At 45.9% G+C, this 13038-nt stretch overlaps 1 protein-coding gene across 2 annotated transcripts in view; it reads left to right on the forward strand.

Annotated features, from left to right (window-relative positions):
• The first annotated feature begins 3712 nt into the window (after positions 1 to 3712).
• The window catches only part of ZDHHC9 (zinc finger DHHC-type palmitoyltransferase 9), a 31610-nt gene continuing 22284 nt past the window's right edge, over positions 3713 to 13038 (forward strand). The window contains exons 1-3 of one of the 2 annotated variants that reach the window (XM_032428303.1): positions 3736 to 3922; positions 4269 to 4337; positions 5524 to 5825. In XM_032428303.1, the coding sequence (XP_032284194.1) occupies positions 5659 to 5825 (167 nt within the window). In that variant the 5' untranslated portion in view covers positions 3736 to 3922; positions 4269 to 4337; positions 5524 to 5658. Of the gene's footprint in view, positions 3923 to 4268; positions 4338 to 5523; positions 5826 to 13038 lie in introns of both variants that reach the window. The other variant, XM_032428304.1, reaches the window with a different exon arrangement.

Below are 13038 nucleotides of genomic sequence, written 5' to 3' on the forward strand. Positions count from 1 at the left end.
TACTTAATGATTGACTGATAAACCAGTTTATATTTTGGGCTACACAATCCCTTGAGGTCAGCTCCTGGAATGAGAAGGCTGGGCAGAGTCAGAGACTAGGGCTGTGCCGGGTCAGTATCAGATGCTCTCACTTGGATATCAAGTTTAGACCATAATCTAGGAACCTCATTTACATAAAGCACCTAAATTAATCCCTGGCTCAGGAGGTTCATAATAAGTTGTCTTTATTGGTGAGAGAGTAGCCTTAGGGCTAGTGTTGAGGGTTCAAGCCCAGCACCTAAAACCATTCAGGCTGGAGTCAGAAATCCACAGTCTAGAGATGAAACAAAATTGAGAACCAGCAGGAGCAGACAGGTATCAGAGGTGGAAACAGAGGCTAGGTTTGAGTTCAGTTGCATTGTAATATCACCTTCCCTGCCACCCCAGGCATTTTTTATTGGGCTTTCTGTATGTTTATCTTTTGCACAGTGGCATCTTAAAGGTGTTTTTCAGTCTCTGACAGGAGCCAACAATCCCAGCACAGTGCTGTGAATACGGGAGGTATATAATGAAAGAGAGTCCACTGGTCTCTCTCCTGTTGAGATGGACAACGTGGCAGCAGTGTTGGGGATTCACTTGAGACGATGGTGCTAGAGAACAGCCATTTGGCTAGAGCAAGATTACTGCCCAAGCTTTTCCTCATCAGGGAGTGGGGTGCCTGGGATTGGGAAACCAAGAGGTCAGGCAGATAAGGATTAACTTCAGGGACAAATTTAGAGGCTCTGAAAACATGGGGGCACATGGATGACACAGGTTCAACAAAGTGAAGAATGGGTTTCCTTCTTACCTTTCTACCCCTAGTCAGCAGCATAGATAAAGGAGGGAGGCGGGCCAGGTTTGTTACATATAGACGTTCATCATAACATATAGCATTGATTGTGTTTCTCCTATATGCCAGACATTTCCTGCACATTATCTCTAATCTCCCTTATAACTCTATGAAGTAGGTATTAGCTCTATTTTACAGAAGTTTATATAAGCTACTGAGGGCCAGGATTTGAATCCAGGTCTATTTGGCCATAAAGCTTTTGTGCCTTCTGCTATACACACCATTCTGCCTCTTCTATGTCAGTCATAGCAGCCCCGACCTCAGCGAAGTAGTTGCTGCCTAAGAACTGGTTGGTTATGTGTGGGCAGGGTGTCCCATGGTTCTTTCCTTTGCTCATCAATTCATTATACAAGTAAGTATTTATTTATGGCCAGAGAGTTGGGAGAGGAGTGCAGGTCAGGTAGGTGGTGTGGGAAGGGACACGTGTGTGGGGGGAGGGCAAGGGGACATAGGAGGGTTGAAACTTGAGAAAAAAGAGCAAAAGAAAAGGGTCATCATGAGCTGGAATGCAGGATGGGGGCTGATTTTGGGGGTCTGTTCTTGCATGCAGTACTAAATGGGTCTTTGGGTGTTTGCGGAAGAAATACCTGGAGCAACACTAGCAGGCAGGCTGCAGCCCACTGGAAGCCCTCAGGCCCGCACTTTATACCGACACATCCACAAACACACACTCACAGGGGAGCCATAAATATGGAGACAGATATCTTTAAACAGGCACACCAAAATGTATACCGCACAATGGAAGCCGATTGCAATGGTTTTTCTAGTGCTCATCTTGTGACTGTTAACTCCCCTTCAAGGGAACCAAAGCTCATATGGATACGTAAAGTCTGGGAGGTTTGTTGAGAGGAGAAGGAAAGAGAAGAGAAAAAAGAAACAATCTCATTTTATAGTCACAATTTAGTTGTGTGTGTGCATTAAGACTTCCAGGATTATATGAAATGATGTAACTATAGAGAAGGAACTGCTATGGAATGTTTGCCCATATAAACCTTACTTATGTTTCTTTTAGTGGTAAACACTAGTAATAACAGATAGTAATAAAACAAGCCTGACCTACACAGCCACTTAATCCCAGAGGGATGTGACCCAGAGCAGGGAGGGGCAGAGCCCAGGAATGTGTTGCTGTGACACATTGATTCCAGAACTCCCTGGGCTTCACCTGCGCCTGAGATATGCACAAAGTATGTTTGGAAGCTGCAGAGATTTATTTGTGACTGCTCCACAGTCAGGGGGATGGCAGCTAGGGTAAACATGCTATTCATAAGGGCATCTAGTGTACACAGGCTTGAGAATCCAGGGGTCTGATGGGGCTGAGGGAAGTTCCTCTCCCTTCCATACCAAGTGTGCGCAATACCAGCACCCTCCAGGATTCAAAGGGGGAGAATTGGAGACAATGATACTGATCATACAGTTTATAGGGAATAAAGCAATGATTATAATCAGCATGAGTGCTAAGGAACAATAGAAGCTTTATAAAGACATACTTTACCCTACAAATTAATTATAACACATCTCTCTCATAAGAGAATTACCTAGTGATTTTTTTAATCCTTTTAAATTTTTGATTGAAGGGTGGTGCCATGAAAGTGTCAAATGTAATTATAATTAAATAGCTTTTTTTTTAATATCACGTGGGACCCAAATACTGTAAAGGAGAGATAGTTCCTGACCATGTACGTGGTCCTTCAACTAACACACACAAGAACTGCCTTGGGAAGAGCTTTGGCAGTCTCCTCTGTATTAATTGCAAATACTCTCACCCTAGAGAAACTTGATTCAAGCTCAGGAAAATAGCTAGCAACCTAGGCACTGTCCCCAACAGTGTGACGGGTAAGGAGAGGCCACCCTCAGCCCTTTCTCATATTTCCCCTTATATTTGGAAGCCAAGAGCGATACTAGTGGAAACAGACCTAATGTCTTTTAAAGTCCGCTGTATAATAGTCATGCCCTGAGTCTCAACTGTTTTTCCCACTCCAGTCTCGAACTTCTTCTAAAGGATGCGGCTCACTCTGGATCAGTAGCAGTGGCTCATTGTGGCAGTAGCTGCAGAGGGGGGAGGCAGAAGGAAAGAATCAATGTGGTTGGTGGGTGAGGATTCTGCCTTGGATCCCCGCCCCCCTCCAATTATCATAAGCTCTCCAAAGCGAACAGTAATTTACAACCTTCTTGGCAATCCTACTTCATTACCTACCTGGAAGAATTTAAGTCCTGTCAGTAGAGTTTCTCTAACTTCATACAATTACTTGTTTTCGGTACTGCAAAATGATTCTACGTTCCTGGGGACAGCTATCCCTTTCAAGTTTCTTTTTATGTTTGTTTTGTTGCAGAAGCCTTAGAGATGCAGGCCAGGGTGACTGGGACAGAGGTGAGGTCCCTAACTAATGAATGGGACTTGGGAGGCAGAGGACTTGTTTTTATGCTGAAAAAGAGTAAAATCCGGAGTCGCGGTTGATTTCATGCACGTACGGCCGAAGAGGCCCAGGGCGGACCTAGTATGGGGTGAGCACCCGGATCTGTGAGCCAGTGTTGCTTCAGCGTCTCACCCTGTGTGTGAGGGGAGGCTGGTAGCCCTCCTTGTCCCATCAGCACTACCCTTCACCTCCGTCTCTGCATAACTATATCAGTAGAAAGCGACACTTCGCACAGTGGCGCTCGGACCCCAAAGGGAGGCTGGCGGTGGCTTGGCAGGTGGGCACGAAGCCGGGAGATGGGTGGGGGAGTGGGGCGGAGGCAGCGTCGAGTGGCGTTTGGGATTGCCAATGGTAGTTCGGGGCAGGGGAGGCAGGGGCGGAGGCGCCGAGGCCGAGCAGCCAATGGCGGGCGAGCAACTACTGGAACGACCTGGTGACGTGAGGAGCGTTCCATTCGGCCAGCGGTGGGCGGTTGCCACAGCTGGTTTAGGGCCCCGACCATTGGGGCCCCTTGTCAGGAGGAGGCAGCCTCCGGGCTGGGGAGGAGAAGTCGCTGCCACCCCTGGCAGCTGACGCGGTCCCCTGGGACGGTGCACTTCCTGCCCTCAGTTCCCGGCCGAGTTCGGTCTCCCGGGTTCAGGTAACGAGGGGTGGGGGTTGGGGTCTCCTGGGCTCGGCCGCATGGTGGGCTGCCAACCCCTCCGCTGCGCCCGGCCGCGCGGACATAGGCACCTGCCCTTCTCAGCGGGGCTGCCGCCGAGCCCCTGGCCGCGGGTGACTACACGTGGCGGGGCGTGTGTGAGTGTGTACGAGCGTGTGGAGGTGGCGCGCGTCCCAACCTTCCTGGGGCGGTGGTCGGCTGCGTGGCGGAGGCAGGGCTGGCCTCCCGAGGCCGCGCCCGCCGCCCGCCCGGGACTCGGGCCTCCGGTCCCCGGCTGGTGGGCCGGTCGCTGGCTCTCGACGGATTTTGATCTTTGTTCTCCCAGGGCCCGGCTTCCCTTCCTGGTCTCTTTTCTCCCGCTGGGCCGGTTTATCTGGAGGAGATTATTTTCCAGGTTAGTTTTACACAAAGGAAGTGTTCTCTGCACCTCTGGTGCTCCCTCCCTTTGGCCAAGCCTTCTTGCTTTCTCATTTCCCTGCTCATCTCCTGGTTTCTATTTGGACCCTTGCCCTCTCCAGCCCGGAATGATTTCGGGTTGGTTGTTTCTCATCAGTCAGGCGGGCTGCAGGCTTCCATCTCATTCTTGCCAGCGTGGGGCATGTGGTGTCAGTAAACAGAGGCCACAGCACCACACCTGAGAGGAGAAGGGTGGCAGTGGTTGAGAAAGACTGGGCCTGGGGGTTCAGGATGCCAAGTAGAGATGGCAGTTATGAAACGTCCCAGAAAGCAAGCACCTTTATGACTTTTCTTAGCTGCTGCCATGTCCACCCACCCCCACCCGCAACCATTCCAGAACCTCTCCTGCTTAAGTCAGCCTTTCACCTACAGATCTGTGATGTGGTTTCATTAAGATTCCCACAAATGTTAGGCTAGACTGGCAAGATTGGTTCATTTCCCGAACTCAGGAAGTTACAGAGGGTTTGATTAGGGGAAATCTGTTTTGAGTAAATACAACCTGGGTATGTGTACAGAGTGTCCAGAACCTCCTAGCCCTGCCAGAGGGTGACTTGTTCCCGGGTGTGATTCATATTTGAGTGGCTAATTGAAGAAAGAAGGTGAAGTGGAGGAGGGGAGGGAATGGCTCCTTAAGGACAGAAACTCTACTATTGTTTTTAGAGTCCTCTTACTGATGATTATAGAACAGTGTGGTATAGTGGAAAGTGCCCTGGTCTGGAAGTCAGCAGATGTGTTTTCTTGGCTTAGCTTTGCAGCTGTGTGACCCTGGACAAGTTATTTCCTCTCTTTGGTCTTAACTTTACTCATTTCCAAAACAGAGTAATTGGGGTTATCACCCATAAAATCCCTTCTAGTTCCAAGGTTCTATGATGATCAAATGAACAGTATTATATTGGAAGCATAGGGATTTATTTAAGAAGATATGCTAGCTCCCTTCTTTTTTTTTGAGAACCTTTAACCTTTTCTCCTTTTAGGGGACAAACACAGATTGGAAATAAACTTTTCCCGCTTCCCTACCCTTACCCCTTCAGGCAGTGCTCATCTTTCCACCTCTGGGAAAGGAGGATTGAACTGCATTTTCTTGTTCCTGCCTCATTTTTTTTTCCTTTTGTGCTTTTTCTTAGGGCTAGAAATTGGACTTTTGATGATGTTTGACCCCGCGGCAGCAATAGCAGGCATCGTGATTTCAAAGCTGGGCTCAGCTTCTGTTTCTTCCCTCTTGTAATCACAAAGCTCATTTTGGACCAGGAATTCCAATCATGTCTGTGATGGTGGTGAGAAAGAAGGTGACACGGAAATGGGAGAAACTCCCAGGCAGGAACACCTTCTGCTGTGATGGGCGAGTCATGATGGCCCGGCAAAAGGGCATCTTCTATTTGACCCTCTTCCTCATCCTGGGGACATGTACACTCTTCTTCGCCTTCGAGTGAGTTTCCATTGAGTAGAGTTACCTAATTATGGTTACTTTGGGTCTAGAGGAAGAACCGTCTTTCTGGGAAGTTTGTGGATGGTCCTTGGATGGCACTATCCTCTTGAGCAATGTCCTTAGATCATGCCAACCGAATTCATTTCTTTGTACTTAGAGCAGAGTACCTGCTTCCTAAAAAGGCCAAGACCTTTGACCCCAATTTTATAGCACTGATTTGGCGTTACCCTTGGCACACTTGGGAAATAAAGGAATTTGTCTTTGTTATTCACCTCTCTTTTTCAGTGGTCTCCTTAGTTGCTTAGTGGCAGACACCCTCTTCCCTACCCCTTTTGGGCCTAGGGGCAGCCCTCATGGTCATAACTCGATACCACAAAACTCACCTAGTCTGTTATTCTGGGTCCTATTTCCTTAGGGCTCAGCTGTCTGCTAGTGATTAAATTGAAAAGCCATCAGAATTGGGGACCTGCAGATCAGTTCCAGCCTCAACTGTGCCACAAACTAGCCGCATGTGTGGTACATATGTGCTTATTAAATGTGAGTTTCACTCAGGATCACTCAACATAAACAATTCTGTATTCTGTGTGTGCCTGATACCAGCCTTGGAGTTATTTTTTTCTGCAATGTAATAGCTAGTACTAGAGCCACTGTTTGAATCCTGTATAGGTCACTGCTTTAGGGAGGTGGCCAGTTGGATTCTAGGGTACTATGGCATGACTACTGGGTGTGCTGAGAATACTGTATATTCTAGGGATGGAAGCAATGCTAATTGGTTTAGGATTATTATGAGGAGGGCTCTGAGGAGCCAAGAGGTGTGTGTGTAGACTGGGAGCCACACCTGATATGAGCCTGCTATAGTTCATATACTAGAATGACCTGGAAATGGAGCTCCCATGCTGGGGCGTGGCCATGGGAGGGAGGAGGGGGCTCCTCGGCCAGCCTCTGTGGGTAATTAAAATGAGCTCTGGTCTCTTGGAGCTCATTTTTGCCCTTCTTTTGTAAGGGCTCCAGGCTTTCCCAGTGCATCAGGAGTGATTTTTCAGGCTGCTTTGCCAGACTTTTTGATGGTTGAAGCTGGCTTGAATAACAGCAGGGGGAGGAGGGGGCAGTTTATAACAGGGCTAGGAAAGGAAGGTCAGAGAGGCTCTTTGTCAAAGGCACTTTTGCTGCTGCTGTTGCTGCTGACTTTGTGAAGTATTTGGCAAAGTCGGTTGGTGATGGCTTCTTAGCTGCTTTCCAGTCTGAGGTTTATGGTGGAGAGTGTTATGTGTGTACTTGTGTGTGGTACAAGTGAGCATGTGCGGTCAGGCAGGCGTATGTGTAACATTAAAACAAAATGTTTCCCCTCTCACCCTTCTCTCCAAGTTGTTTGTTTTTTTCTCTTTATTCCTGCCTTGCTGCTTTTTGGAAGTACAGAGCTGAACTCTGCTCTCTATCATTCTCCCTCTCTTTCCATCCTCCTGCTGCTGAATCACTAGCTCTTTCTACCACCACACCCTTCCATCTTAGAGTTAAATTTTTGTGGTTGGAGCCATTTGAAACAGAGATGAGATTTGTTTTCAGGCCCTGAGTGAGCTGGTAATTCTGGGTCCGGGAAACCTCTGGTCCAGGGGAACTTGAAATTTGGAGCTATTGGCGTTTGGCCCTTTTTGTATCTGGGAGCCAGACAGAGTCTGATTTGGATCTGTCCCACTTAGGCCCCAGAAGCCTCTGAACAAAACTGCCTGTGGGATGAAGCTTATAATTAGCCAAGTTACTGTTTGACGGAGGCAGGTTGAGTTTTCTACCAAGATGACTTTTTTCCCCAAGTTATTTCTTGTGCTTTGCCCTCAGATATGAAGGGTAAGGTTGTCTGTGAACTGCCTTGAGTTCCAGCTATCTGTGTGATAGAGTAAATATTTTTTTAAAGATTTTATTTATTTATTTATTTGAGAGAGAGAGAGAGAGAGAGAGAGAGAGAGAGAGCAAGCCAGGAGCAGAGGGAGAGGGACAAGCAGACTCTGGGCTGAGCGTGGAGCCCAATGCAGGGCTCCATCCCACAACCCTGAGATCATGACCTGAGCTGAAATCAAGAGTCCAACGTTTAACCAACTGAGCCACCCAGATAGAGTAAATATGTTTGTGGGTAGGGCTGGGGGGAGGGAAAAGGGAGAGGAGAAGGGAGAAAGAAGTTAACGTGTGAGTGAAGGAGTGGAATGGGAAAGCATAAAGCTGACCAAAGGGGAGAGGACCCTGGTGATGAATCGTTTTACTGAGAGTGGTGGAATCTGTTTGTGCACATGTGCACGTGTTTGTCTGTGTGTGTGTGTGTGTCTGTCACGTACAGACACACAGACACTCTAGGTGGTGGCTGCCTTATGCCTAGCTAATGACAGGCTGTACAAAGGACACTAGCATACCTCTGAGGCATGCAATCGCTTTCTGGTCGACCTTTTCCTTTGGAGTATATAATTCACTACCAACCACACAGTGGGGGATAGGATTTGGGGGGCAGAATATGGGCCCCTTTGTTAGCATTAGAATTTAGGGAGACCTCAGGAAATCAGCTGATCTAGTCCCCTGCCTTCAGGCAGGTGAGGGCATCTGAACCACCAGTGACAGAGGACTATTTTCATCCTCAAATTGTCGAGGAGTGTCGATTCCACATCCTCTGGCCGCCGCATTTTTGCCTTAGGGAAGTCTAGATCTTGCTGCACATCTGGACCTGCATTTTTGTAATAGGGTCTTGCCTGCAGCAGGTGCTTAGGAACAAGTGCAAGTTGATTTATAGCTGCCCATGGCACAGCCCTGGGTCAGCCAGATGGCTGGAGAAATCTGGTCAGGCATGTGGGCACCCCTTGATGAAAAACATGCAGTATTAGTAGTGTCAGTGGATATCTTTTTATTTTGGGATTTTGCCTTTACACGTTTAGACTTCTCAAAGGAGGGACCTGTAATTTTCAGTGGACAGACAGTATAGGTTGAATATATAAAATGAAAGAAGGTTGTCCATCTAGGAGCTAGTTAGCTCTGTATTGTTAGAAGTGTTTCCAGAGATACTCGGTGGCCATCTCTCAGGGCTGCTGTCACAAAGTAGATTCCTGCCTGGGATGGGAAATTGGGCTAGATTATCACTAAGCCTCCTGCAAGTCTGAGAGTCTGAAATTCTGTGTAACTGTTGTGTTTGTCTGGAAGATTAAAATATACACACTGAAAAGGAACGGTTGGATTACCAGTAGGTAGCTGTATTTAAATATATTTCATATTTAAATGTAACTGTAACTATGGTAAATGTATTGACTTTAAAAGCAGAGTGAAAATTGTGCAGTGCTTAAAAAAAGGATTTCCTAATTTATTTTTAGGGTGAGGTATTTAGGAAATGTGAGTGGATATGCCAGTTTCAGCTTTGACCACATGAACCATTCTCCTTCTTTTCTGCCTAAACCCTGTCCAGCTTGTCTGAACAAGTAGCCACCAGCTTGGCCGGTAATGTCAGGACATTATAGTGGAATGGCACTGACAACTGTGAGATGTCCAGCTACTCAAAGACTATTGTGGTGTTTAGTTAAATTCAACTTCCTGATAAAGCTTGGAGGAAGGACCAAGTGCACTGTCTTCTGGAATTGGCTTCCTAGCTGTCTCTTTTAACTTTATGACCAGATTACAGGTGGGGTCAAGGTACCCAGACTTCTCTTGTGACAAGAATGACTGTGTGACTCTTGACCTCTGAAGTAGAAGCACTTTGCTTCTACGATCAGCACTTATGCCTCATTGTGCTGTATGTAGAGGAAATTGTATCAAGGCACTATCGAACCCTGTCGGACTGACCCTTGCAGGTGCTTTTGATATGTAGAGGAGTCATTGAATTGGATGAACTGAAAAAAACTTTGTAGTGCTGCTTCATAATTGACCCACTTCTAGCCTATGCAAATTCTACCTCTCTTTCAAGTCCCTTCTTGAGTCTTCCTTCATGAAGCCTTTCCAGTAATTTCTGCATTTGTAGGACTAATTGTACATACTGCTCATTTAACACATCATCATATGACATTTCTTAGATTTCTAAATTCTATGATTATTACACTTTGAGCTCTTTCAATGTCAGGGACTATCTCCTATGTCTGTATAGCCCCCCACGGTGCCTTCCACCAGACCTTATGTAGAGTAGGTGGTCAATAAATGTGACTGAATTAATTCATTCTGGATACACTGAAAATATAACAGTCTTGACTCACAGAATCATAGAATGGTAGAACTGGAAGGGGCCTTGGAGACTATCGCTATCCTTTTGCAGGTAAGGAAATCAGGCCCACAGAAGAGAGGTCCCTTTATTGAGATCAGTCAGCCAGCCAATGCCTCTATATGACACTACCTTTCATCTCATTGTTATCTTTTGACTATGGAATCCTGAAGACATTCAGATTTACTAAAGTGTACATAGTGCCAAATGCTAGACTAGCATATTCTGGGTTCTTCCTAGCTAGTGATTGTGTTACCTAGTGGCATCTAGGTTATTTGGGCCTCCCCAGCTCATGCTCCTAGGAAATGAAGGTGTCTTTGTAGAAAACTAATAGCATTCTGGCATAGCATTCTGGTAGTCTTGCAAGAACAGAGAAGCCTATCTTTAGTGTGAACCTAGAAAGGAAGTTTTGTGGGTTAGGGGGGATCATCACCTCTGTGGCTACTCATAGTCCCTGCTGCCCGAATGAGGATGGCTTGGAGAAAAATTAAGCAATGTGTTCTCCCTACCTCATTACCATGTGGGTGATCCTGATGAGAGGGGCATCATGTCCCCGCAGAGAGATGGAAGAGAAAAAGCAATATGACAAGACAAAGTTACCAGGTTGAGGGAACACAGAGCTATGTAGACCAAAACCAAACTGACATGGCAGAATATTTGTGTCTATAATTCCAAGGTCCAGGTTCCTGAAGTTACTTACATGAGATTGGGAGGAGGAAAAAGTGGCTTTATCATGATCTCTAACCAAGAGAACATTCTCTGGAAAATTTTTCTATGGAGGTTCTGTCTTGTGCTTTACCTAGCCCAAGATTCTGTCTAAGACTTGGTCAACCAAATGGCAGTTTTAGAAAGTCATAGTTGCCTCTCTGATACCAATCTGTTAAGGTACGTAGCTAAGTTCAACTTCCTGATAAAGCACATTCCCTGGAGAAGGGTTGGGTTGTGTCTCCTGAACAGTATGCTTTCCTTTCTTTGCAGTTCCGTCATTCAGAATTTATTTGTATATTTTCAACCTCTACTACCTTTTGTGGTGATGAGTTTCATACTGTCAATCTCTACTGAATGCATCTCCCATCTTTTTTTTTTTATATTTATTTATTTGAGAGAGAGAGAGAGAGAGGGACAATGAGGAGAATGAGCGGGAGGGGCAGAGGGAGAGAGAATCTCAAGCAGACTCCATGCTGAGTGCAGAGCCGGATGTGGGGCTCCATCCCAGGACCCTGAGATCGTGACCTGAGTTGAAACCAAGAGCTGGACGCTTAACTCACTGCGCCACTAGGCGCCCCTCCCATCTTTTGAGAATGAGTCTCAATTGAGTATAGTGATCTTCTATTTTGGGAAAAGTGAGCACAAAGAACAGGGATTTCCCCCAGCATGCTGACATCAGTTGAGATGTTTATTGAGGGAAAGAAGAGACCTCCTAAATCTTCTTCCTCAGAGACACCCGAGCTGGTATTGTGTTTAAGAACAAAGGAGGTACCTTATGCCTTTTGCAATAGCAAGAAGCTAGTGAATTCAGGGTAATTAGGGGGATATTTCTGGAATGGTGCAATGAGAAGGCAAGAACCTTATGATGATGATTAGATAAAGCCAGTTAATGGAGGGCTTTGGAATACTGGCTTGTGGGGTTCGGGGATTAATATAATAAGCAGCAGGGAATTGTTCTAAGTTTTTGAGCAGGAGTATATTATATTTGAAATTTGTTATTTGTTATATTTGAAATTTGTTATTTTTGTTATAATTGAAATGTGAAATTTGCTATTATCACTGCGATTTAGCAACTACTTAGCAGGTTTGCCTGGCTAGAGATTTTGGCCCTCCTCAGTGAGAAGATGGCTCATTGCCTCAGAATTGAAGATGTCCCTGTTTGGTTAATTTTCCCCATTGCTACTGGAGCAAAACAGCCTTATGCATCTTCCTCTGACCTTCACATAGCAGTCAATCTAGAGGCTGATTTTAAATTATGTTTTTAGTGTCCAAGGAAACTTTTTCCCTATCAGCAGACTCTTGAGTGTCATCAGAAGACCCTCGAGCCAGTCTTATAGGTGATTCTACATGTTTACTATGCTTTAGAAGTAGGTAGTGTGTAAGAGAACAGACAACCGTCCATATCAGTGAGGACTTACAGCAAAGGCTTATTACTATTATGTGAGACAAGGGCCATCATGGGACTCTAACCTTGGGCCCTTTCTGCTGTTCCAAGCACAGCTTTTCCTTAAAGGCACCCTTAACAGCTGCTATGGGAGTGGTTTTAAGCAGCTACCAACTTCCCAAGAGAGCTCTTCTCTGACCACTTATAGTCCTTAGAGTCTGAATCACCATCCTAACACTTGGTTATTGGTCTTATCTTATTCTTTAGCTGTTTCATATGTTAGTTATGTTTTTCCCAACAAAATTAAATCCTATTTTCTCTTGTTCTTCATTTGTTAGACACATAAATACTTGTTGGCTGATTGATTGCACTGAGCTATTAGGGAGACTTAGAGGTAGAGTATTGTTTAGAACACCAATCCATGCTCCCAGTCTGTGAGGCAGAGCTCTGCTATGGAATCTGTCTGGTTTCTTACCAGATCCACTCATGAATCTCTTGAGTTTTTTCATGTCAATTGAAGTCTGTGTCATTATCATTGTCCCGCCAATGAACTAGCGTGCTAGGAATGGGGGATGGGACATGACACTCCAGCCCAGCCTGGCACTGCTGGTTACTGCTAGACAGTACCACCATGTGGCCCATGGGACATGTGGAAGTCCAGTCATGTAGCCCAGCTATGGAAGCCTGAGGCCAATCAAGAAGTTGGTAGAAGGTGGCTTAAAATAATATTTCTTCAGGTGGCGTAAAGGAAGATAGTGGGGACATGGTTGTGTTTATAAAATTCACAAGGGAGAAAAGTGACTTCTAAACCCTTTGGAAGGGGGAAAGCCTCTTAGTACTCTGAAGACAAAAGAGAGTTCTGTTTCAAGAAGTGTATGAATATCATTATTCCAAGAAATGGAAAA

This window comes from Phoca vitulina, unplaced genomic scaffold (assembly GCF_004348235.1).
Source record: "Phoca vitulina isolate PV1807 unplaced genomic scaffold, GSC_HSeal_1.0 scaffold39, whole genome shotgun sequence".
NCBI classification, from domain to species: domain Eukaryota; kingdom Metazoa; phylum Chordata; class Mammalia; order Carnivora; family Phocidae; genus Phoca; species Phoca vitulina.